This window comes from Acomys russatus, chromosome X (genome assembly GCF_903995435.1).
Source record: "Acomys russatus chromosome X, mAcoRus1.1, whole genome shotgun sequence".
Taxonomy (NCBI): Eukaryota; Metazoa; Chordata; class Mammalia; order Rodentia; family Muridae; genus Acomys; species Acomys russatus.
Genome location: NC_067169.1, coordinates 30384540 through 30412416, shown reverse-complemented (window position 1 = coordinate 30412416; position 27877 = coordinate 30384540). Strand labels below are relative to the sequence as shown.

Below are 27877 nucleotides of genomic sequence, written 5' to 3'. Positions count from 1 at the left end.
GTGAGGGGGTCCTCTTCAGTGGGAGAATGGGAACAGGAGGTAGAAACTGAACAGTCAGCTCATGGCAGGGATCCCAACACAGCAGTTTTAGAAATGTTCTTGGAGGCCGGTGTGGTAGTGCATGCCTTTAATCCCAGCACTCAGGGAGGCAGAGGCTGGTGGATCTCTGTGAGGCCAGGATAGCCAAGGCTACACAGAAAAATCCTATCTCGAAAAACAAACAAACAAAAAAGAAATGTTCTCTGCTCTTTGGCCAGAAACACCAGAATAGAATCCCAGTCTCCCCATCTCCTCCTCAAAAAAGTAACCCTACTCAGAGGCTATACATGTAGGTAGCTATGTGGGACTCCAGCCCAGACATTGATCCCTCCAGTGGCATCTTTGGAACAGAATCTCCAGATTTCATGATGAAAATGGCTTATCTACCTCTGCCCATTTCAGTCCATCTCCTAAATGATTTTAGGGTTACTCCTTCAGAGGAGACAGTGTTGGAGTAGCAACAAAAACCCCATCAAAGGAAAATATATGGCCAATAAAAAAAGACCCTTTGGCCTGAATGGGGGCCTTACACTCCAGCTGGGCAGGGTCAATGGACTGGCAAAGGATCCACTCCTCTGGAACGCAGCACTGCTCCTAGGAAGGCTAGTTCATCTTTAGCCATGTTAGAGAAGTGGACTAATTATCCCTTTAATGAGATGCTGTGCTTTTTCTTCACAGAGTTCCTGCTCCTAGTGCAGTCTCTTACAGAACATAGCTAGCTGTGTTGCTTTCTAAGGCTGCCTGCTTTTCTGAATTGCTCAGGAAAATTTGCCTTTTTTCTTTGTATTTCTTTTGAAAGCATGCATTTCCAGACACTTTAGACACCCTTATTCTTCCTTGAAAGCCCCCATCCTCACCATGTGCCTGCCTACTGCTGTGTGGCTAACTTCTAAACCGGCTTAACTCAAATGGCATGGCTTCTTTATCTTATTTTATTCTACTTTTTCTCCTCTTTCTTTGTTCTTCACCTTGGGGCAGCTTCCATGGTTTACAGTTTGAGTGCCCTGGGATATCTTTCTTGTAAGCTAGAACAAATTTTTCCTCAATCTGCAAAAACACAACCAAACAAAAAACATGATGATTTAGTAGAGCTTTAAGAATAAAGTCAGTTCTATGGACAGTGGAGGTAAAGGTAGAGAATATGTAGTGGAAACAGTGAGTGTTGACCAGACTTAGAAACTATGTGTGAAGGTGTAATGGAGCCTGAGGTGTGAGATGGAATCGAATCTAGAGTTTTGGCTATTACTAGAGAAAGCGTTCCAGGCCAAGCCAGACTGGTCTGTAGTTGTGACTCAATGGGCACTGCTACACCCAGAAACTACCAAGTTGACATAATCGTGTTTAAAGTAGAAGCATCCTAAACCCAGAAGTTTAGCTTTTTTGGTGGAGTATTTTCTCTGTCAGTGGTTCCCAGTTGAGGGTAATTTTGTCTCTCAGGTTCTTGGTAAAATTTCAAGTCATTTTTGCTTAAGGCTCTGAGTGCTGCTGCCATCTGGTGGGCAGAAGTCAGGGCTGCTGCTAAACTTACTGTAGGAATTGATGGACCCAAATTTGCCTACCTGAAAGTGCAAAGTGATGTTTTTGCTTCTGTGTCTGCTGTGAGGAAATGGACCAAGTTAGATGTATCTAGATATTTAAGATTATTTTACTTCCTAAAGACATAAAAGAGATCAGCCAGGCCCATCTAATCAAATGACACCCAGGACAGATTAATATCCCCCCAAAGCAACAAAAACAAATAAGCAAAACAACAATGAAGAACTCGAAAAACAAAACAAAACAAAAGTTAAAACCTGGTCAATGATAACAAGCAAAGGTTACATAACAGAAAGCAGCAGCTCAATGCTTTGGAAACAGATTGAGTAATCAATTTCTCAGTGAATTTTTCTGGCCACCTCACCCACGCTGTATTATAATAACAAATAGTTCATATATTATAGATTATATTCCTAGAGTTTGAAGGTAGAAAATATGGCGGTGGGGAGATGTAATAACGAGAACTCATTAAGACATAATTTCTGGCTGGGAGGACAGCTCAGTGGCTAAGAGTGCCTGTTTCACTGTAAAGGGGGGAAACTCCAAACCTGCCCAGGAGTGTGTGTAAAGGGGAAATTCGGGCACTTCATTTTCACAGGCCTTGCCGGATAGCTTTCAACTGCAGACCAAGCCAAGTGGGATAACTCCCCTCTAGTCTGCAACAGAGTTGGCCTCTATGGCCAGATGACACTAGGTCTTTTTAAGCACAGGCACCATTCATGTGCCCAAAGACATACTTACTTATGAATGCAGCTATTCGAAAGGCCTGCATCTAGTGTAGTGAGGCCTGACTGTAGCCCAGTGGTTCTCAGCCTTCGTAATGCTGTAACCCTTTAATAGAGCTCCTCATGGTGTGGGAACTCCAACCATAAAATTATTTCATTGTGACTTCATAATTGCTATTTTGCTACTGTTAGGGCTCATGAGGTAAATATTTGATATGCAGGAGATTGGGCTTTTTCAATTTAAATTTATTAATTTATTCCGATTACAACTAAATTGTTATCACTTGTAACCTCCCATTCCTCCCTCCCTCCTTCTCTCAACCTATTCCCCTCCCCTAGGTCTAAGACCGAGGGGAACCTCCTCCCCCACTATATGGTCATAGGCTATCAAGTCTCATCTTGGTAGCCTGCTTATTCTTTCTTTGAGTGACACCAGGCCTCCTAACCAAGAGTAGGTAGTCAAATGTGGGGCATCAGAGTTCATGTCAGAGTCAGTCCCCGCTCTCCACTCAACTGTGGAGAATGTCCTGTCCATTGGGTAGATCAGAGTAGGGGTTCAATGTTTACTACTTGTATTGTCCTTGGTTAGTGTAATAGTTTGAGCAGACCTCCCCCCTGATGTTCTTCTTGTAGGTTTCTAGGACCCTCTGGGTCCTTCTATTTGCCCATCTCCTATATTTCTCTTACCTAGAGTCTCAGGAGGATGTCCTCACATCTATCCCAATCTCTGATATGCAGGAGATTTGATAGGCAACCCCTGTGAAAAAGTAGTTTAACCCCAAAGGGATTGTGCCCCATAGGTTGAGAACCACTGCTATAGAGCCATAGCACATACATCATTTGAGTCAGCAGGGGGCTCTCTTAGGCAACAGGTTGTAGCTACTGACTTCCCCACTGGATGGAGATATAACACTGTGTGCTTGAAATTTGAGTAATCACAGATGTTGGTAAATCATCCTCCTTTGAAACCTTTGGTATAACTGGAGGATAAGACAATGGAAGTGAGCCTCTTTTAACCACATTTTTATAGGAGGCATGTAGTAGCGGTTAAGAAGGTGGCTAGTGGTTCCATCGGGAGTCAGGAGAAGCTTTGTGTGAAGAGAGGCCTCCTAAGATTGAGCCTCTGGGTTTGAAGTGGAGGGGATGTTTTGCCTCAGGATATCTAGGAACACGTGGAAGGTGCTGAGGGAGCCTGTGACTCAATTTGCCTGAGCAGTTACAGATTGTTACAGAATCTTGACATGCATGTCATAAATTTTCATCAGGATGAAAGAAAAAAATGGCTAGGTTTGAAAGACTTTCAGGAATGGGAGCAGCATAAAATATGAGGAAAGTAAGTCAGTTTCTTTTTTATTTGTAGCTAAATGTTAACCAAGTAAAGCGCTTGAATGCTCATAATGAAGGACCTTAACTGTCACCTCATCTTATGGTACTGTAGCCTTGGGCCCTTTGGTTGACTTCATCCCTCCACTCAGAAATCATAAGGCTAATTTTCAGTTTTGCATACAGGCTTAGGATTCCATCTTTGCCTGAAATGGCTGATTCACCTGCATTGGCCAAGTCTTCTTGTTACTTTTGTGAAACCTCTACCATTCTGGCTACTGTTGCATCTCCTGTCAGATCTCCCCTCAGAGGCAACCACTGTGCTCACAAAGCCTACACCATTGCATCAGCCTTAGTGAGGCAACATGGGCTGATAAAGATAGTTTCATTCTCAGAGACAAAAAATGCTGATTTAATTTCTTTCTCTGCTCTTATTACAATTTAATCTCAATGACACTAAACCACAATAGATTATGGTATATACCCAGGGCCAGATGTTTAGTAATTGCTGGTATATTATACAAATAGAAGATGCATTAATATCTTCAATACATCTTCAGTGATAGCTGCATGCAGGGCACAAGTGAAGTGTGAAAAAAATGTCCCTGTTGAAAGTGCTTCAAGATGTAGTCATGCACAATGACTTTCTGAATGCATCCTCAGTAGCTCACAAAACAACAGCAAGAACTGACAAATGGGATTGCATCAAATTGAAAAAGCTTCCGTATAGCAAAGAAACGACCAACAGAATAGAAAAACTGTTAATCATGTGTCAAATGAATCCCCTTCTCAAAGGGATTTATATGTAGAATATATTAAGAGTTCTGGAAATGGATATCAAAAATTATCTGATTAATAAATGAACAGATGAGTCACACAGAAGGTTTTCAAAAGAAGTACAAATGCCCAATAAATATATGAAAAAGATGTTGCCACAAACAACAGCAAGAGTTGGTGAAGATGCAGGGAGAAATGGATACAGTGCTGAGGAGAATGTAAATTGAACACCATGAAATCCATTGTTTACACTAGTAAAATATTGTAAAGTCCCAGCCTTCATGGAGTTTATATTCTCTTAGACAGCCAATAAATGAGTAACTGTATAATCCAGTGTCCTGTAGTGAAAGAGCTGGGAAGAAAGAACAATTCAGTGTAGGGTAGAATAGACCAAGATGAGGTGATTTGATTCTGTGTGGGATATTTGAACTGTGGCCTGAATATAAGTGACAAACGGAATCATGAGAATGTGTGGGTAATATACTCCTGGAAGCAGGAGGGAGGATCTAGGGGAGAACTTAAAGATGTGATCCCTGCCCAAGGAGATGTCACCGATCTGCTGACTCTAGAACTCACTCCAGCCACGTGTCATTTTGACCATACTGGAGGAGCCCAACCTTTAGCTCCATGTTGCCCATGACTCCACTGATCCTCTAAGAGAAAGGAAAGGAGGACTTTCCCCCTCCCCCCACCCCCACAGCTCACAACTCACAGATGGCAACCTGGTGATTCAAAGCAGGCCAAACCTGACTAATTTATAGCTGCAGAAAGAATCTCCCCAGCAGGCAGAGGGGAGGCAGGAGTTCTTGAAGGCCTGCCCCCATGTAGGCTCATGACAGGACCATGTGAAAGTAGGACCAGAGGAACTGCACCCTCCTTGGATTTTCCCATTGGCTGAACATCTGAACTGTGTGCCCATCCCCTGTTGCTTTTCTTTTCTTTCTAAACCTTGTTATTATGGTCATCTTTTGGGACTTGTGAAGGTGTGTATTGTGGGGTTACTGTTAGAAGATTAGAGTTAGTGGAGTGAATTTTCAGGTTTCAGAGGAATTTCTCATATTGTGAAGATGTTTTCATTTTTGGATCCCTAAGTGTATGATGAATTCAATCATCATATTTCTGCCATTGAGAATAGCTCACAGCTTCTATTACACAATAGGCTCCTCTCTGGCATCTCTTGTCAACCATGACCTCAACTTGTGATGTTTTTGTTTTGTTTTTCCTTTCTCTACTACTCAGCTACCAGTAGGAAAAAAGTCACCAGTTTAGGGCAGAAAGAATTGAAAAGGAAATATATTTGTCCCCATAATGTAATTTGTGCCTTTACAGGATAAGTCTTGTGTTTTATTACCAGACAAAGAATCAGGCTTCCTCCTTGCTCTTCTTTCTACATACCAGCTGGAAAGAAATAACAATCTATATTTTCTCTTGTGTGGAAATTCTTCTGAATTCACTTACAGTTCCCTGAGATCCACCTTTCTCACTCTTTACATGGTAAATGCCATTTTTCTTTCTTGTGTCTTTCTCTCACCAGACACAAACACCCAAAGAATTGAGAACTTACACGGGAACAAAAATACTTGGTAAAGACTCATGGAAAGGACTAGAAGGAAGAAAGGAAAACAGGAGACCAAATAGCACAGCACGTGTTCTGAGGAAACACCTGGTTCAGATTACAATCTTATTACTTAATTGGACACACACAGAACTCGAGTTTAAACATAACACAATTCGTCAACCACCGGTGGCAATTCTCCAGGTGTTTGTGATTGTGTAATGCCCTAAAAGATCATCTGGCTTGTCTCAGCTCTCAGAAGTAACTGCTTGAGGTTTATTCTTTTAAGATGTTCGACAGACATCAACTCGTATGCAAAGTTGCTGTCAAGCGTTTAGGACACTTAGCAGTAAATAATAAGCAAAACAAAAGGTTAAGTGACAGTGGTTTCTTTGGAGGCTGGAGATATTTGCTTTAAGCACTGAGAAGCTTCACTGGCCAGATGTCTCTAACTCAACTTTTAGAACAAACAGTGTTTACTTTTGTATTACCAGGAAAAACAGGAAGGGAACACTGGGAAAACAGAGGGAAAAGGAGGATGACTTTCTTTTCATACCCTAAGAACAGTTTGCAAGTGTTCTCTAAAATTTAACTTGCAAAAAAGCCCTCTCTTAGTGTCCATGTAGAGTTTCGTGTATAAATGAGTCATATCACACTTTTGCAAGTTATCTCTGTTTGTAGACATACATATGTGTGAACATGTAAGTATATATTGCACACACACATATATCAGGGTTATGGCTTGCGACTTGAAATACTTTATGCTTGACTTGAGTAACTGAAAATCATCTGTGGCTATGGGTTAAGAGTCTTCATTGAGAACCCAAGGGGGAGCTTCACTCCAAGCTAAACAAAAACAAGAAAATCAGGAAAGCCATTATAGACATTGCTCCTTACAGTTTGGCCAGTTCTTTGAAAACTGGAAGTTTAAAGTTCCCGAATCCCAAGTGCTTTATTCCCATTCTGGCTTGAGTGACTTATATAGAAATCAAACACTATACATGACAAAGTCTGTGATATGTTGTCCTCACATGTAAGGTGGAGTTATGCCTGTTGTTACCTTGCAATCCAAGCTGTTAATTAGAGAACAGATCTATAAAGACTACGCCATAACTCTCGTTTTTACTGATTGGAAGAGGCATCCTTGGTTTCAGAATACAAATACATGTTTCTGTTGGTGGTGGGGAAGGAAGTTATACATTGTAGAAAACAGTGGAAAGAAAATAATAAAACATGCCTGCATTTATCATCTTGAGATGATCACCATCGACAGTTTCTGTATGTCTGTTCAGGCATCTCTATGCATACTAATGACCGTTGGATGAAAGTTCATTTGATGAATTTAAATGTCCTGTTATATTTGACTACTTTAAAATATAATTACTATCTCACGGCCTTTTGACTAAAATCAAATGTCACGTATGATTGTTGTTCTTGAACCTGCTGTTTCTACCATACATATATTTAATCCTCATATATTAGACCACTTCTTGCTTAATTAACTTTTTGAGGTCAGCAATCAAAATAAGAGATTCTTCATGGTATACTTATATGTGTTATTTTACTTTGTTCTCAGTTTTTCCCTTCCCCAACCACTACGTGGCTTGCAGGTAGAACAGGGAGTACTGGAGGTTTCCCTGCACACAGGCAGGAAGGCAGAACAGGGAGATCTGGAGAGGAGTGCTAAAGGAAAGAATGCACCAAAACAATGCAGAATACAAATGCCATGCGGAATCTGTTCATTTGTATGCTAATAAAAGTTCCTGTGCAAAAATGCATACACACACACACACACACACACACACATACACACACATGGAGCAGGGCTTATTATATAAAACTTTAATAGCATGGCACTAGCAGATTTGTTAGGGTCCCTGTTTGAGGTCATGAGGAGGCATAATTAAACAGCAGCTATTGCTCAGCTTGAATTCTCAGCCACTTGAGAAGCTAAAAGAGTAACAAAGAAAGAAGCCAAAAATGTTTGTATTTGTGTAAAGTTAATGTTAGAGCCAGTGGCCTGTATCTCTAGGCATGCTACTCATGAAGGTCCCTCTTACAGAGTTGAACCATCAAAGATGATCCTTTCTTTTCTATGTGAAATCTGATTCCTAAATGGAAGAGCTAGGAAGAGGCCCAGTTTTGTCTTGTGGGCTCATCCCAGTAGGAAGCAGAGGATGAGGCCCATGCAGCAAGAGGTAAGGGGTGTTAACAGTAATGGAACACCGTCCCAATGGAAGGAAATACCAAAGGGGGAGCACAGGATTTCCCAAAGCTCTGTCCTATTGGGAGGTAATCAATCGTGGAGGATGGAACAGTGGTCACGGGGTTTAAGTCAAGCTATGGCAAAAGGAGGTAAGCTCATGGGTAAACCCAGTATATTGTTTTTAAAATATATTTTCTTAATTTATTCATATTACATCGCAATTGTTATCCCATCCCTTGTATTCTCCCATTCTTCCCTCCCTCCCATTTTCCCCCTACTCCCCTCCCCTATGACTGTGACTGAGGGGGACTTCCTCCCCCATTATATGCTCATAGGGTATCAAGTCTCTTCTTGGTAGCCTGCTGTCCTTCCTCTGAGTGCCACCAGGTCTTCCCATCCAGGGGACATGGTCAAATGTGAGGCACCAGAGTTCGTGTGAAAGTCAGACCCCACTCTTCACTTATCTGTGGAGAATGTCCTGTCCATTTGCTAGATCTGGGTAGGGGTTTGAAGTTTACTGCAGGTATTGTCCTTGGCTGGTGCCATAGTTTGAGCAGGACCCCTGGGCCCAGATCTGCCTATCATAATGTTCTTCTTGTAAGTTTCTAGGACCCTCTGGATCCTTCTATTTCCCTATTCTCCCATACTTCTCTCACCTAAAGTCCCAATAGGATGTCCTCCCCTCTGTCCCAGTTTCCTGGTAAGTGAAGACTTTCATGGGACATGCCCCTTGGGCTAGTGTCCACTTATAAGTGAGTATATACCATGTGAGTCTTTCTGCTTCTGAGTTAACTCACTCATTATGATCATTTCTAGTTCAATCCATTGTCCACAAATTTCGGGAATTCCTTGCTTTTAATAGCTGAGTAGTATTCCATAATGTAAATGTACCATAGTTTCTTTAAACCCAGTATATTGTTATTCTTGGTTCTGTTTCATTGATCTTTGAAACATCTTCCCATTCCTTCATATTTTTTTTCACTTATTAGCCTCTCCATGTCCTTATGAATACCCTTCTTGCCCACTGTCACTAGTGCCTTCATTTTTCCTGGCACATTCCCATTTTTCTTATTGCGATGACAAAACACCAAAAGAACGAAGAGTTTATTTTGGCTCATGGTTTGAGGTTATGTCATAGTCCACCATAGTAGAGAAGGTGTGGTCGCAGGAGCATAAGGTGTCAGTCACACTGCATCAAGTCAGGAAGCAGATAGAGATCAACACTGCTGTTCGTATCCCTTTCTTCTATAGATTCAGTCATGGACCCCACCCTATAGAATTGTGTCACCATGTTTAGGGTGTCCTAGTACTCACACTGTGGCTCTCAACCACTGTAACTCCAGTTCCAGGGGATCTTATGGCCTCTGAAGCCTCTGAGAACACCCAAGCATGCACATAACACTCAGGGATACATGGTTGGCAAAACATCCATGCACATATAACAGTAGTGATGACGATGACAACGATGAGGGTGATACACTATATCATAGACACTGAAAACTTCATAACTATTTTCTCATTTCTTATCTCTTGGAAATACATGTTGTATTTCTTTTTAAAATATTTTTTCTTTTTGTAGATTTACAGAGTTAAGATTTAGAGATTTGGTAAAAATTGTTAGTTTAGGAGGTTGGTAGAAAGGATAATTCATTTGTAAGTACTGATTTTGAAAATAATCTTAAATAAAAATTTTTTATTTGATTTAGTCTATTTGAGTGAAAATTAAAATCTCAATAGTCAGTAGTTTGCAGAGAACCATCACATGCCTTTCACAACTGCTTAGGCTGAATAGTAGTTTTCAGGAGTTATAGGTATGTACAAATTATCCAATTTAAATGAATCAGACAAAGAGAGCCTTGTATCTTAACACCTACACATTTTAAGCCTCTGGTACTAACTTGACTATTTCCTGTAACAATATGATCATGTCTTTGAAGTAATTAAATGTTCCAAGCATTTGGTATCTCTTTAATCTTTCTTCTCTGATTTGATTACAAGACCATTAAAGAAGAGAATTTTAGAGTTGGGTTTTTTTTTTTTTCTTTTGATACAGTAATGAAATAGGAGAGGGCAGTTAGAATGCTTCTGGTTTGGGGGATTTCTATACAAAATGCCCACCTTGGATGAAATCTAATTTTCAAATTCATTTGTCTAGATCACAGTGGCAAGTGGAAATGTTTAATAGTCTGTGCTATTGGTTATGGCAGCCGTTGGCTACAGGAGGTTATGGCTGGTGCAGCTAAGGAGCTGACTTCAAATTTTATTTACAAGAAATTTAAGCAGCTACATGTGGCTAATGGCCACTCTATGGGACATACAGCACGTCTTTTCATTTTTTTATTTAGTATAGACACGTGTCTGGGAATGCAAGCATGTACACAATTGTGTGAACATTGTCTTGCTAGCCCAGACCCTGTTCTTCCAAAGACAGGCTTCAGGCCTTGCTGTGGGAGGCCCATCATGGACTGTACTGGGCCTTCAGGGTGAATGTAATTTTAATTGGCTACAAACTCTGGCATTCCTGGACTGCACCTCCTTGGAAGCTGGGACATAGTGAAATTCCCTCAGAGGCATTGTATGGTGTGTGAGTAGTATGGCCACCTGTCAGATTCATTCTCTCGAGTTGCTCTCCTGTCTTAGTTCTCCTAACAATAAATTTTGGGTGAAAATGGAACAGATCTCCAGAGACACTCAATCCTTTGCTTCTTTGTACGTTATTAGGCTACAATGTGACAATTATATACATTGCAATGTTTTTATATACATGCATATATTGCCGAATTTTGATGCATGTATGTATTATGGAATAATTACCAGCCCACAAGGTTATTATGTGTGTATTCATGTACATAACATGCCAGAGGCCAACCTTGGGCATGCTCTTCAGGAAGCAGCTACCTTTTTTAGAGACATGGTCTCCTTTTCTGGCTTGGAGATTTTGAAGTAGGCCGAGCTGACTGGCTAGTGACCCTCCAGGGATCTGTCTATCTTTACCTCCTCAGAACTGGGATTTCGTGGAATGCACCTTACCAACTGAGCCATCTCTCCAGGCTCACGATATCAAATATTGTGCGCTGGGCCCCAAGATCTGAATTATCACCTAACTTTGGGCCCTTGGCCCATATTTCTCCCATTCCAATCCCTAGTAACTCCTTCTAATCTCAGTTTCTATGTGAGATCATGCACTAATTGTCTTTTTATATCTGTATTATTTCATTTAATGCCACGTCTTCCAGCTCTATCAATATTGTAAACAACAGCAGGGTATCTTTCCCTTGTAAGGCATTGTATTGTTTTCATTATCTATTCATTTGTTGTTGGTCAGCTAAACTGATCCCATAGCAAGGCTATTATAAATAGTAAGTGCTACAGTAAACATCAGTATGTTGGTATGTCTTTCCTATGATGACTTTGTTTGTTTTGGGTATATACCAAGTATTAAGAGTGTGGGATTAATCTTTATTTCTTGTAGATGAGACAAATTTTAGGTTGAAGGCTTTATGGGTGGGGGAAGCGTGTGAGGATGGGACTGGGAGGAGAGGAATGAGGGGGCTAGGGTCAGGCTGTAAAGTGATTAAATAAAAAAACAAAGTAAAATAAACAACAACAACAAAAGTGGGATCATGTGGTAATTCCATTTCTAGTTTTTTAAAAATAAATTTCATCCTGTTTTCTATGGTGGGTTTACCAGTTTATTTCTCACCAATAGTATATAAGAGTTACCCTTTTCTCATATTCTTTTCAAACAATTACCTATGTCTTGACTTTGATAGTATGTACCTAACAGGTGTGAGGTGATGTCACATTGTGGTTTTGATTTGCATTTCTTTGATTAGTGATGATGAACATTTCTTCCCATACTGGCTAATCATTTGCATGCTTTTTTTTGGGAAAATGTCTATTCATATCTTTTGTGCATTATTTTAGTGGTTAAGCAACTTGAAATAGGAAAAAATGTTTTATAAAGCAAGGTAGTGTTTAACATCTGAAATACACATGGAACTAATAGAAATCAATAATAAAGACCTCAAACAATCTGATTTTATAGTAGTTAAAGAATCAACTTTGTCTTCTGTTTTTTTTTTTTTTAAGGTGTCATATCTTCTGGAAGGAGGCAGTATGGCCCACGAAGACTTCTGTGGACATGTTGGTAAAATGAACCCAGGAGACCTCCAGGTACCACCATGACAGGGGATTGCTGATTGATTGGTAACAGTCTTAGGTTGTATATATTTGATCTTGCCTTTTTCCAGTACATTAACCCTCCCTCTCACTTCTCTTCTACTCTAATCCCTCTAATCTCTCCTGTCTTAGTTTCTTGTCTGTTGCTATGACAAAATACCCCAACAAAAGACTCTTAAAGGAGAAAGAGGTGTTTTTAGTGCACAGTTCATGGAATTACCAGGGAAAACAGAGGTCTCTTTTGTTGGTTTTTAATCACATTGAAAAAGAATTAAAAACAAAAACTCAGATGGAAGCTTGAGACCATTTATTAGCATTTGAGAAGAAAAGCAAAAGTGCAAGCAAGCTGTGAAATTTAGCAGCTGCCCACAAGATGGAGATGGAGAAGTTAGAGAAAGCCATGTCTTTTTGAGTGAGGGTCTAAGAAAGTCAGCATGTTCAACAATGGAGGTTGGCAAGCAGTTGCTTGTTGGGAAGGAGGGAGGAGCCTCAGAGAAAGAGTGAGAGAGTCCAGGGTATCAGGAAAGCATGCTTAGGTGTTTGGTTATTATCCAGATAAGAGGTAGAAGGACAGAAAAGGAAAGGTACACTGTTTGAGTTAGAATGCAGAAAGTGGGTGAGCTTAGTGGTGAAGATCTACAAACAGTGTACTGAGGGAGGACCTTCTGTGCTATATAAGTGCGTTACCTCACTAAGGGGATAATATTTCCTCCTGTCTCCATAGGCTGATTTTGGTGAATTAGCTTTCTTGAGGGTTGGTCTTGTGGATAAGTCATTGACAGGCCCAATTGGATTAATTCCTAAGGGAGGAGAAACAATATGTAATGCTCATTAAGGACAATTAGACCATCATAGCCCTCTTTCTCTGTATTCTTCCATTCTCACTGGAAACCAACACAAATCTCTCATATTCTGTTTTCTTTGACCCCTCAATCATTCTCTCTCTCTCTCTCTCTCTCTCTCTCTCTCTCTCTCTCTCTCTCTCTCTCTCTCTCTCTCTCTCGCTCTCTCTCTCTCTCTCTCTCTCTCTCTCTCTGTATTTCTGGGGATCAAATGCAATCTTTAAATTTTTATTACATGTCTTTGGTTCTTTGTATGTGTGTGCATGCAAACACATACAGTGGCACATGCATAGGTGCCAGAGGACAGCCTGTGGGAGATGCTTCTCTTTCTACCAAGTGGATCCTGGGGACTGAACTCAGGTTGTCAGACTTGGAAGTGAATGCTTTTAACCTGCTGAGCCATCTCACTGTCCCTAAGCCAGAATTTTGTAGATTCCCCAATCATTTTATAATATTTACCTAGTTTTTATTTTATTGTTGTTTTGTTTGTTTTTACTTTTCTCAAAATGTAATCAAGAGTTACTATCCCAATTTTGTCATTTCTTTCTCAATTCACCGAAGTCATAATTGGTCTGTCTGCATCTTCCCCTTCAATCTGTATCAAAGCTGTTCCAGTATTGGTCACTTACAGTGTTCTCACTGCCAAATTCAGCGCTTGAGGACCACTTCAACTCAGTCTTTCTAGACTTATGTTCTGCATGTATGACAATTCATCATCTATGTTTCAACTCATTTGTATGGTTCAGTGTTGTCCTTTAAGATAATAACCCAAGGTCAGGCAAGGTGGCTCACACTGTTAATCCCAGCACTCAGGAGGCAGAGCCAAGTGGATCTCTGTGAGTTTGAGGCCAGCCTGGTTTATATAGTGAGGTTCAGCCTAGCCGGGTTACATGTCATTCTCTCTCTCTCTCTCTCTCACACACACACACACACACACACACACTCACAGATTATAACTCAAACTGTGTGCCATATTGCTTTTGTTTGTGACATGTTATAATTTGAATCTCCCAGAACTGCTTAGATCATTTTGGTCACTTGTGTATGTAGGAGCTCTATATCAGACCATTTACATATTTTCTGGGCTATAAAGTATACATATTGGATCATGATGTTTCAGTGAAAATGAAATTAAAAACAAAAGCAAAAGGAAAATGTTACCACGAAAGAAAAAGGGAACTCCCATTAGAGCAGAACATAAAACAAGGTTTACTAAGAGGGAAGTGGGAACCCCGGACCATGTGCTGGGCACAGGATTGGCGACTTCTGCTGCCTTTGTAGGTGCTAGTTCACACTTTGGCCACTGTGTTTCACAGTTGGGAGCTGGGCCTGGCAGCTTCTGTCTATAATCCCAGCATGTGGCAGTGGGTGATCAAGAGTTTAAGGTCAAGCTGAGTTACATAAGGAGATCCTATCTCAACAACCACAGTAACATCAGTAACAAAACACACCTCACATTTGCTTGGGATAATATGGCACTGCACCTTCTGGCTTGTTTACCATCTCCATCTGCATGAGCTCTTTGCGATCACTAGGATTTTACCCCTCAGTTTTAAACTGAGAGAATAGGGATTTAAAGATATTAAAAAATGAACCTGTATTGGAGTCACTTGAAAAGCCTTGGTGTTAATAACTGATGGGGATGGAAGGAGAACTGTGTTCTCCCCACCCAAACCCGATGGCTGGACTATTTTAAATATTAGCAAACATGTTTTATCTAAAAACTTACTCAAGAGATTGAAATTTTGGGTGGGGGATGTGAGTTGGATATTGTTAAGATACATTGTATATATGTAAAGAAAAAAATCAAAGAATATATAAAAACACTGAGAGAGGAGTTTTTTTTTTTTATTAATTTATTCTTGTTACATCTCAATGTTTATCCCATCCCTTGTATCCTCCCATTCCTCCCCCCCCCCATTTTCCCATTATTCCCCTCCCCTATGACTGTTCCTGAGGGGGATTACGTCCCCCTATATATTCTCATAGGGTATCAAGTCTCTTCTTGGCTACTTGCTGTCCTTCCTCTGAGTGCCACCAGGTCTCCCCCTCCAGGAGTTTTTATTGGAATGGGAAAATGCTTTAAAAATAGGAAAGGGTAGGGAACTGGAGAGATGGCTCATTGATTAAGAGCACTGCCTGCTCTTCCAAAGGTCCTGAGTTCAATTCCCAGCAACCACATGGTGGCTCACAACCATCTATAATGTGATCTGATGCCCTCTTCTGCAGATAAAGCACTCATATACAATAAATAAATAAATGATCTAAAAAAATAGGAAAGGGCCTTGGAGGAACACCAATAGCTATTGTCAGACAGGAAGGGAATGGATTTCTCAATCAGCCTTATCAAACAGAATAGAGAGAAATGTATTTAGAGTTAATGAAGTAAAGAACTCTCGAAAACATGTAGTGGCTTTCTTGCAGGTCCTCATACTTGTCTCAGAGTTCTCATGTTGCTGATTCCTTTATATGGACTCGTCCCTCCTCCCCCTGTTTCTTTTCCCTAGTCCCTGCTTCGTCTGGGTTTCAGCCTGATGGTCGTAGCCTCAGGTAAGGCAACTTGAGCCACTTCATGTATGCCAGTAGAACTCTTGTCATTCCGCACAGTACCAACCAAGCATAGGGATAATAGCCGTGACTATTTTGAACAGCTGCGTTTAAGTATTTCTACTTCTCTCCAAGGGCTGAGTGGAAGATGATGCTGATGGTCCGCTTCTGAGCTCAGGTGTTGACAGTTCCCGTGTATCCACACATAGCACCTCATCTGAAGTGCATACACTGGGCCTCTCACAGAGGCGCCTGATAACTGAAGGTTGCCAAATGGAATTTAAATATTTTTGCATCCCCTCTCTTCTGAGGAATACCTCTGAAGTTTATCTCCAGGGTTCCCAGTGGGTCTAAGCCTCAGGCCTCCACAGTTGGGACTTGCTCATCAACACTCCTCTTTGGCTTTCTTCTTTGCCCATCTCACCCTTCCCTACTTCCTCTATTTTGCTTTCTGTATCACTTCCTAAATAAACAACCTGCACATAGGTTTGTGTTTCAGGGTCTTCTATGGGTGACTCCAAACTAAGACAAGCAGGAAATGTATGTATTATGTTCTAACCCTGCATCCTCAGAGTCTGAGGGTAGAGCCTGGAACAGGCCCCCAGCATGTTCTAAAACATGTAAACAAACACTTGAAAAAGTCTGCCCAACAGCCAGAGGCCACAACTGGTCTTCTCAGTAATGAGGGCTCATTACTGTAATTGTACATAGTTAATATTTCCACGGTAGTGGATGCTGAGGGTTTTCCCATGTCTGTTTACTCTCACACACACAGTCCTCAGCTGCTCTGCATGCTAGCTGCTGATGGCTCATTGCTACATTCCTCCCTGGGAATCGTACTCTGTGGCAGGAAACTGACCGTCCCACGCCTGCTTCCTATTCCCGAACAATCCTGACAACTGTTGACTGATTTCAGGACAATCCTGAAGATTTATCCTAACTCCACATCTACCTGATGGGTTAGCTATGCAGATAATGCAACGGCATTGCTGACTGCCATCTCCCTCTCCCAGTACTGCCATTCACCCTTCTTAAGTCAAATTATCCCTACCCCCAGTACTATCTATCTGGCTGCAAATCCTTATCCTCGCAGCTCAGTCTGAAACTCAGGAGTATCACAGAGAGGATTCCTTCACTTGCAGGAATTCCACTTCTAATACTTTCATGCAAAATGAAGGAGGCTTTGGAAACTTGAAAGAGTCCCCAGGAACTGTGTCCTAGACATTTGTTATTTCTTGAGCCGTCCAGGCACTCTGACTGCAGCAGCTGTTGGGTTGTCACTTTGCCATGGTGTTGCAGTTGTTGCATGTGCAGACTTGTTAAGGTCTGTGTTAGTTACATTTGGCTTCTTGTTGGTTTGGCGTTTTCAGTGGATGACTGCAGGCCGGGGCATTCTGCATGCTGAGATGCCCTGTTCAGAGGAGCCAGCCCATGGCTTACAACTATGGGTGAATCTGAGACGTTCTGAAAAGATGGTGGAGCCTCAGTACCAAGAACTGAAAAGTGAGGAGATACCGAAACCCACCAAGGATGGTGTGACAGTCGCTGTCATTTCAGGAGAAGCCTTGGGGATAAAGGTAAGTCATACTGGTTGTGTGCCCCTGAAACGTGAAGTTTATGGTGACATCAGGGTGGATCTGTCTTCATTGTCGTTCCTGAGTTTATCATAGTATATGTCCCAGTAGATGGACTTGCTTCATAAATATCAGGATAAGTGTGACCTAAAGAGACTCAAAAATTTTTCGTTATATGCAAACTCATAGAGTTGGAACACTTTAAGAGTTTGATTAAAAAGCAGTTCTTATGGAGATTGAAGTACCAATCAAGGATCATACATAGACTGGAACTAGGGCCCCTACACAGATGTAGCTGATGGTCAGCTCAGGCTTCATGTGGGTCCCCTAGAGTAATGGGAGCAGGGGACTGTCTCTGACATGGACTCTGTTGCCTGCTTTTAGATCATTTCCCCTTACTTGGGCTATAGGGGAAGAGGATGTGCTCAGACTTGGTAGGCTGGGGTGGGTGGGAGGGTGCTCCCCTTTTCTGAGGAATAGGGGAGGGGGAGGGGGAAGATGGAAGGAGGGTAGAACTGGGAGGGAGGGAGGGGCCTATAATTGGAATGTAAAGTGAATAAATAATTTTTTAAAAAGCAGTTTACTATAGGTGTGTCTTAATACATGTGCAGATCTACGCTAATTCTTATTATTTTTAGTCAAAAATGAATACTTTGAATCCTAACTCCTTGTTGCAAAGCCACTGCCTTTAAGACATAAACAAAAAACAGGACCAATTTTATCCCATAAAGGTTCATGCAAATAATTTAAGTCCCACTTTGTTAGCAATGAAAACACATCACAAAATTACCACGTTTTAAGACAAAATTAACTGTTGGGGCTGGAGAGGTGGCTCAGCAGTTAAGAGCACTTATTGCTCTTGCAGAAGACCTGGGTTTGTTTCCAAGCACCCACATTAGTATACAACCACATATAACTGTAGCCCCAGATGTTCTGACCCCCACTTCTGACCTCCATGAGTACTCACACACATGCAAACACACATAAAAAAAAAAATTAAATCCTAAAGAATAAATGAAAATTTGCTGTTCATTCAACTTACATGGGGCATGCTTTGTATATTTTCTTAACTGAGACTTGATAGTAATTGCTCACCAGAGCAATTTTCTAGGGAGGCAAAGGATCCATAGAGCAGACAATATGTGGTAATGGTGAGCTTGGTCACAGAACCTAGTAGGTGGTGGTGCCTAGAGGCTGATCCCGAGATGCAGATTCCTGTGCTCCTGATTTTTAAAGGAAGTGTTCCTAGGGAACCTGGACAAAATAGGAAGGGAACTAAGCAAGCTCACTGTCTCAGGCAAAGACCACAAGAGAGGAGCTTTAACCAGACCCCTTTGGAGACCTTTCAGGATCAGTATGTTGTAGCATTGGTCTGACGCACCAGACAAGATAGCAAGGTTTTCATGCTTGCACACCTAATGCTTATTCAGGTGGCCCTTGACTCTTCATTGTAGGGTAAAAGTAGTCAAGAGAATCTGTTAAGGGGCCTGGAGATGTGGCATCGGGCAATGATGCCATCAGAATATTGCAAACCACTTTGCTATTCTTCCAGTGAGCAACTAGCTGAAGACCATTTTAACCCAGTAACTTGGTGTTCCACTTTCCTCTCTGTTGCTGTGATAACAACACACTGACCAAAAGCACCTTGACACCAGCCAAGGACAATACAGGTGGTAGACTTTAAACCCCTACCCAGATCTAGCCAATGGTCAGAACATTCTCCACAGTTGAGTGGAGAGTGTGATACGACTTTCTCACGTACTCTGGTGCCTCACATTTGACCATGTCCCCTGGAGGGGGAGACCTGGTGGCACTCAGAGGAAGGACAGCAGGTAGCCAAGAAGAGACTTGATACCCTATGAGAATATACAGGGGGAGGTAATCCCCCTCAAGAACAGTCATAGGGGAGGGGAATAATGGGAAAATGGGGGGGGGAGGAATGGGAGGATACAAGGGATGGGATAAACATTGAGATGTAACAAGAATAAATTAATAAAAAAGAAAAAAATCCAAAAAAAAAAATCTCATCCCGCAACCAGCAGGAGTGGGACAGCTTCCTCCCTGGTTCCATGCCTTCCTCTGAGCAGGTAGCACTGGTGACTCCTAGCCAGGTGGTCACATAATGGACACCTGGATGCAAATAAAGCATCACCAACATGCTGGTCCCAATGGACAGGAGGTATTCACCCTGCTCCTCAACCCCCCTTCCTACTTCCCAAGGTTTATATCGTACCTAGAACATCACACACACACACACACACACACACACACACACACACACACACACACACACACACGCGCGCGCGTCACTAATAAAGGACCATCATCTATTTCACTGACAAAAAAAAAAAAAAAAGCACCTTGAGAGAAAGAAAGGGTTTACTTGAGTTTTTAGGTCACAGTTCATCAGAGATGGAAATCAGGGAAGGCCATCAAACGGAAACTTAATGCAAGAACTATGGAGGAGCATTGTTTGATGACTTCTTCAGGCTCATGCTTAGCTAGCTTCTTTATACAGCTTTCCAGGGAATGGTGCCACCTATAATAGGCTGGGCGTGCCTTCATCAATTAACAATCCCCCAAATGTATGCCTACAGACCAATGTGATCTGGGTAATTCCTCAGCTGATCTTCCCTTGTTGAATGACTCCAGGCTGTGTCAAGTTGATAGTTACAGCTGCCCAAGAGATTTGGTAAATTTTGATTATTTTATGTGCATGTAAGAATAATAGCTTGTCAGTGGCTTCTAAATAATCATTCAGTGACACATTACATAATTACTAGGTAGGCTTGGATTGTTGCCTGGGACCCACTGTTTGTTTGTTTGCTTGTTTACCCTGTATTGTAACCACAGTTCTGTGAAGGAGAGAGAAACCTGCTTTTGTTATGAGCCCAAGTGTGGGATGGGGAACGGTCTTGTGAGAACAGGTGAGGTTAATCCACTAGAAGACAAACTACCTCGTGCGGGAGCTTGATTGTTGCCAGCTGAAAAGATCCCATGAACAGACTCTGGGAGGAGATATATAAGTGAGCCCAAAACTGGAGGTGGGGCCTTTGGAGACTTGGAATAGTTTTGGCTGTTCATTGCTCCACTTTGAGACACTCCTAGAGAGAACCGCTCGAGGGAAGGCTTCGGGGCTCCGGGCTCCTGCTGAGGTGCTGGGTTCTGGTTACTCTAGGTTCCAGCAGAAGAAATCTTGCTGGCAACACCAGGAGAATCATTCCTTGGAACTGATATTCTTATGGTTTTGTTATTCTTTAATCCTCTTTTCCTATTGTTTCAGTTAGCCGGGTTATAAGTGAAGTACGCTCGGTTAATAAGTTAGTAATAAGATATATTGGTTAAGAAAACAACCTACAGCCCCTTTTCTGACCATGTCCCCTGTATGGGGAGACCTGGTGGCACTCAGAGGAAGGATAGCAAGTTACCAAGAAGAGACTTGATATTCTAAGAGCATATATAGGGGGAGGAGGTCTCCTTCAGTCACAGACATAGGGGAGGGGAGAAGGAGAGAAATGGGAGGGAGGGAAGAATGGGAGGAAACAGGGGAAGGGCTAACAATCTAGATGTAATATGAATAAATTAATAAAATTTAAAAAATGAAAAAAAAAGAAAACAACCTACAGTTCTGGATTTGCAACATACATTTGTATTTCTAGTGCACACAGAAATAATAGAAGGAAATAAAATGTTTGTTCATAGTTAAGCCTATGAGACTGCTGTTCACCACCCTGTAGTGCGGTTGATAGTGGCTTTTCTTCGAATTTCTGTGATTGATTTGTTTCTGTTTACCAAGCATGGAGCCTTCCCCTTTTGGCTGGTTTGAAGTTTCCTCGCCTTTGTTCTGAAGAGGAGAGTTAAGATCTTGTAAGATCTTCTGATAAATGGTCAGAGAACATCACTAAGGTGTACCAGACAAGTACACGAGTGAAACTGCCAACCTATTTCACTATGTACTTTTTTCTATTACCTGTTTCCAGGACTGTAAAGTTCTAGGGACATACATTCAGAGGACACTAAGGTGGACGTAGGAAGCTCCCTCTCCTCTTCAATTAAAGACAAGACCTTGTCTTGTTGAGTGTATTAGAATTGTCTAGGAGATTGTATTGAGAATATAGGTGTGATGACACACAACTGTAATCCTAGCATCTGGTAAGCAGAAGCAGGAAGATCATGAGTTGGGGAGCAAGCTGCAGTACACAGCAAGATCCTATCTAACCCTCCATCCCAAAACAATTTGTGTGCCTGCAGCAAAAAAAGTGAAAACAAACCAATGAGTTAATAAATAAAGCCATCAATAACATAAATTCTTAGCGTTTGCAATGGTGTTCCATTTCGAGAAAACTTAAGGAAGTATTGAGGTTGAAGTCAGTTCCAGTTATAGACAGAAGAGCATTTTAAAGCACATCCAAGTTGCAATGTTACAACTGCAACCAAGACTTAGAGACCAGAAATAATGCTTTAACTGTGTGAAATAATGTCTTGGTGGCTGCTAGTCTTGCTTATTTTGTTTTGTTGAATAAAATTTCTGAAATATATTATACTCTCCAAAGTAAATAATCATTCTTTATTTTGGAAGCATTTTAATAAAGTCCTGTTGGCATCTTGAGCAGCATTGATTTTCATTTTCATTGGTTACCTGTATGGACTCTGGAGACAGACTAGGTGAGGCACCTCACCTTGCACTAGATGTATGGACTGTGTGGTCTTAAGGATATGACTTGATTTCTTCCAGACTCAGTTTTGTAAATACAGCATAAGTGGTAGCTGCTGATATTATTATTTTGATTTTTTCTACTTGGGTGGAAATTGGGTGGGTGAAGATTTACATGTGCCACCAATTCTAAAGAGGTTTTTTTGTTTGTTTGTTTTTGTTTTTGTATTGTTTTGCTTGCAGTTTAGGAAAGGTAACTAATCTGCTTTGAAGTAAGGACACTAGTGAGACTCACTGCAGAAATGAGGGCTGTTGGCTATTTCTTTGTGGGTTTGCTAAGGGACACCGTTTTGCACATCACAACACTTCATATCCTGTCACCAAGGAATAATTCAGTCTTAAATGGTCTAGAGCTACCATGAAGACATACCAAAGAGAGTTTAGCATCAAGAAGATTATTTGGCGGCTGGAGATATGGCTCAGCGGTTGAGAATATGAACTTCACCTTACAGAGGACCTGTGTTTGATTCCTAGTACCCATACCAGGTGGTTCACAATGGCCTGTATCTCTAGCTCCATGGGATCTGATGCCCTCTTCTGGTCTCTGAGAAAAACTGCACTCACATGCACATGTCCACATGCACACACACATAAAAATTAAAATGAAGAAAAGATACTTTTAAGTTAGATTACAAAGTGGTACTGAGCATATACACTATGGAATACTACTCAGCTATTAAAAACAAGGAATTCCCAAAATTTGTGGACAAATGGATTGACCTAGAAATGATCATAATGAGTGAGTTAACCCAGAAGCAGAAAGAATCAGATGGTATATACTCACTTATGTCTGCATACTAGCCCAAGGGGCATGTCCCACGAAAGCCTTCACTTACCAGGAAACTGGGACAGAGGGGAGGACATCCTATTGGGACTCTAAATGAGAGAAGCATGGGAGAATAGCAAAGTAGAAGGATCCAGAGGGTCCTAGAAACCTACAAGTAGAACATTATGATAGGCAGATTTGGGCCCAGAGGTCCCGCTCCAACTAAGGCACCAGCCAAGGACAATACAGGCAGTAAACTTTAAGCCCCTACCCAGATCTAGCCAACGGTCAGAACATTCTCCACAGTTGAGTGGAGAGTGGGATATGACTTTCCCACGCACTCTGGTGCCTCACATTTGACCATGTCCCCTGGAGGGGGAGACCTGGTGGCACTCAGTGGAAGGATAGCAGGTTGCCAAGAAGAGACTTGATACCCTATGAGCATATACAGGGGGAGGTAATCCCTCTCAGGAACAGTCATAGGGATAATGGGAAAATGGGAGGGAGGGAAGAATGGGAGGATACAAGGGATGGGATAAACATTGAGATGTAACAAGAATAAATTAATTAAAAAAAATAAAAATAAACCAAAGTGGTACTGAGAATATACGATACCTTTCAAGATACTGATCTATTGGAACTAACATAGACTCACAAACAACTACCCTTTCTACAGCCAAACTATCTGGAAAGTTTGGTGACCACTAACTGCAATGCACTTGACTTTAATGTTCATATGGACTGCTTGGCAGATCTGGACAAAGTGGAGATTCTGGTGTAACAGATCTGCAGTGAGGTCTGAGATTGCACTGTTCTAACAGGCTTCTAGGTGGTTCTATGCTTTAGAGCAGGAACCACTCTGTAGTTTGTGTAATGGGCATGGCATCCAGGCCCGGGGAATCAGATAATGTGAAATGGTCAATCCAGTGACTTCTAGCAGATCCTATTTAATCATTCTGGACTTGAATATGTATGCCTACAAAAAATGCGAAGAGTGCCTAAGTAAGATGCCATAAGCTTTATAATTAGCAAAGCTATCTTTTTAATATGCCCAAAAGGTAACTGTGTCCCCTTTCCCCAGGTCTAAGTATATGTTCAGCCCTTCAAACGCCATAGCCGATTCTGAGCAAGATTCAGCCAGGACAACACAGTCTGAAGTAAATGTTGAAATGGGAGAGAAGAAAAATAGGATAGTTTGAATAGTCTGTCACTCTTGAGAGGACACAATGGCATGTTTGCTTCATGAGAGTATGCAATTTTCCAAACCCCATTCCATCCTTATCAGTCAGCCAATCCGCTATATTTATTGCCAGCTCTTTTTGGAACACAATGTCACTCCCCCTCCGTGCTTCTATTCCACTCCTGCTGCTCTACATTCCATTATGTCAAAAACAAACCTTGAGGAGGTCAGAGAAAGACACTCTGGAGCCAGATGGCCAGGGTTCAAGGCTAGCTCCACTAATGAAGCATGTTGGAGAGCTGGCTGAACCTCAGTTTTCTAATCTGTAAAATGGAGATGACCATGGTAACTACCTTAGAGAGTCATTAGAAGGAATAAGTTAATTATACACCCTCCATGTGTGTGCTGGCAAAGAGTAAGTCCTATATGGAAGTCCTATATAGTCCTGTATATGCTACTTTTATGCCCTTTCTAAGCCCATAGACAATGTTCATGTGCCCTACAGATACAACATAAAGAGTTTTCTTTTGAATGGGCTGGATGACTCCATTAAAAAATCTAGTTACCAAAGGGATTTTCTATATGCATCTAACATAATTTGCTCCAATCATTTTGCATTCTACCCGTGTTCTGATTTCAGAGTAAATTTTACCTTTTGGATTTGATTCTGTGCTTTTGTCCCGAAGCTCTTCCGTTTGCTTTGCCTATCTGAGCTTCCCTCTGTCCCCTTAGCAATGTAGGCTGTGTTGTTTCACCCTGGGCACTGCTCTTTCTTTGCCAGGCTCAGAAGAATGAGTTTACCAAGAAGCATTTTTAAAACTATCACACGTTGAAGATGGGTAGCATTATATATGACTTTTTGTTGTTGTTTTGTTTGTGTGTGCATTTGTTTTGTTTTTCAATTACTCCAGCAAGTTCATGGAGCTAGCATGACAAATATTCTCTTCATGGCAGGATTTAGGTGGGTCAGTGGGTTTCTGACTAAGGGAGCCTGAGAGAAAAAGCTCCAGCTGGCCTAGAGAGCGAGCAAAAGAAAGCTTGCTCAGGAAGGAATCCTCCCTCCCAGAGGCCACTCTGGTTTATGACCAGAGCCCTGTTACAGCACAGCAAATCTATGACAACAGATCTGTGGATATTTAACAAATATTCCCTTTGGGATGCAAGTAGGCAGATAAACTTTAGACTGTTCTCTTTTGGGAAGGGGTTGTTTGTTTGTTTATTTTGAGAGGTGGAAGTGTTTACATATTTAGAATGCCAAGTTAAACTGAAAAGACGTGCGGGGGAGGGGGATGCACAGAAACAAAGGAAGGGCCTGAAATTGGCATGAAGATATCAGCAGTATAACAAAAGAGAGATGAGCATAGACTTTTAAAGGGCTTTTAAACATCATTTCCCTGCCTATAAATTTTAATTGCGCTTATAGTTTGAAGAGAAAAGGAATTTTAAATTTCAAAATTTGCAATTTCACTGTGTACTGTTGTTGTTTGTGTTCATGTTATATTTCAATAAAATTATAAATATACTATGAAATTAGTCCAATTGTTAATGTCTTATGAGTGAAGACTTTCAGTATAAAGAAAAAATGGAAACAAGCTGAGAAAAAAGTATGCTATTCAATGTCAAAATAAGCACCAAATAGACATTTAAAAAGTAAATGTCCACCTTTGAGTAGTTTCTGGAAACCTATTATGATTTAATCCTTTTAGTAACCCAAGAGTGCTATTTTAAAGATTTCTTCATTTTTAATTATATGTATGCATGTGTGTCATGTGGAGGGGGCACGGAGCACAGCAGAGAGTACTGAATCCTTTGGAGCTGGAGTTACGAGAAGTTGTAAGCTGCCTGGCCTGGGTGCTGGGAACTGAATTTAAACTCTCTGCAAGAGCCCTGCTTGCTTTTAACTATTGAGCCATCTTTCTAGCACTGGTGTTTTCTGGTTTTGTTTTTTGTTTGTTTGGTTGGTTTTTGTTTTGTTTTGTTGTTGCATTATATAGGCCAAGCTTGAACTTTTCATTCAGTAATCATGAGTGATCACACCTGGCCTGGCTTGACTCATGAATAAATGAATGAATTAATCCAATCCCTCCTCACTGCAGTGAAACTTGAACCCGGAGCCTTATTCTGGAGCATTCCACAATATTACTAGTTCCCCATGACTTTTAGTGATGCAAATTTTGTCTCTTTTTTGCTAATTCCATTTTTATTAACTTTTATTTACAATGATTTTCATTTTAGAGGCTAACGTAATTAGATGGTATGTATGATCATTACTTTAAAATGCTGTCTTTTAAAAGATCACAATTATTGTATTGATTCTTGTTAAATTTCACTTCTGAAAATGTAAAGAAGTGCATTGTTATGGGTAGATGGGACAAGAGGTGAAAAGTATTATTATAATGGGACAGAGAGTTTCCTGGTGTTGTTGATACAGAGGAAGTGGGAAAACATGTTACCAGGGAGAAAAATGTTGAAATGTGCTATAGAAAATGGAGTTTAGAAGCGAAATATTTTCTTCTGCTTCCTACTGCTCATCAAAAGCAAACCCAGAAAACCCTTTGGTGCAAGCTTCCCAGCTGCCACAGACTAGACGCATCTTGACTTCTCTCCAGATCCACACAGCTGGCCTATCTTCACAAATCAGGAAAGTTTGGATAGTTCATTTGCATCTCCCATTTCTCTAGGATCTCTCTTCCTTCAGCCATTAGCTACTTGCTTTGTATACATTGTTTGCATACATTAGAGGTATGATGTGAATGAGGCACAACCACTAGCCTCAAAAAACAACAACAAAAAAAACCCAAAACAAACAAACAAACAAAACCTCACAGTTTAGGGTGCAGAAAGAAGCCAGCAACATCAGAAATGTAATATGACATGAGAAAACAATAGAAAAGCCATATATAAAAGTTCTGTGATTAGCCAGAGGAAACAGTAATCCTGCTTATGTGGATAGAGGGAGAGAGAAAAGCAGAAAGGACAGGGGTTCTGTCTTACAATGGTTTGTACAAAAGGCTTAGACACAGGCTTGGGAGCTAACTCACTAGGTCAAGTAGGTAAAATGCAGTGTAGGACCTAAATTAAATCCCCAAAGCCCACATAAGAATGCTGGGTATCGTGCTACATTCCTGTAGTCCCAGAACGAGGGAGGGAGGGGAGGCAAGCTGATCCCTGCTTCCCACAGGCCAGCCAGCCAGCCTAGTCTATTTGGGAAAACTTGAGTCTCAGTGAGAGAGTCTGTCTTTAGAAACAAGGCAGATGACATCTGAAGAGAAACAACACCTGAGGCTGATCTCTGACCTCCAGAAGCACACATTTGCTTGTGAATCCCCCCACATGTGTGCACCTGTGTGCAAACACACAAGCAATAAAATGTAGCACTGAGAGAGCGAAATGGACAGCTGCTTGTGAAGGTAATAGGAGCTACATAGGCAACCAGGTATTGGTGGAATTGTGAAGAAAAGAAAGGAGATGATTTGGAATATTGGAATGGAAGGAAATTAAAAGTAATTTCAGCCATGACGGCATTGTTCCTAAGGCTGACATTACTTGTATATCTGGTTCTTTATTTTTCTCTCCTAGTGTTCTCTATGGTTGGGAGAATGATATATGGTGGCTATACTTTTGGTTTTGAATGAGTGAGTTTATTAAGTATATTGCAAGCTAAAGAAAAATAGCAAGTAACCAGATAGATAGATAGATAGACAGACAGACAGACAGAAAAACATCATCAACTTGATTGATTGGGCAGTCCAAACATCCAGCAGAAGTTGACTGTGGAAAGCCCGGTTGAGTCAGCCAGGTGGTGTTCTCCATAGAGTCTCAGGCAGTGCAGTGTCTGCTCAGGTGAAGCTTTTCAGTAAAAGAACAATGGCAACAGAGCTAACATCATCCAATAGCATGCTCTCTAAATC

The 27877-nt window shown here is 41.2% G+C and overlaps 1 protein-coding gene across 1 annotated transcript in view; it reads left to right on the top strand.

Annotated features, from left to right (window-relative positions):
• The window catches only part of Pir (pirin), a 94182-nt gene that overhangs the window by 20735 nt on the left and 45570 nt on the right, over window positions 1-27877 (top strand). Inside the window, exons 4-5 of the mRNA XM_051141372.1 lie at window positions 12254-12337; window positions 17103-17309. Coding sequence (XP_050997329.1) covers window positions 12254-12337; window positions 17103-17309 — 291 coding nt within the window. The remainder of the gene's footprint in view (window positions 1-12253; window positions 12338-17102; window positions 17310-27877) is intronic.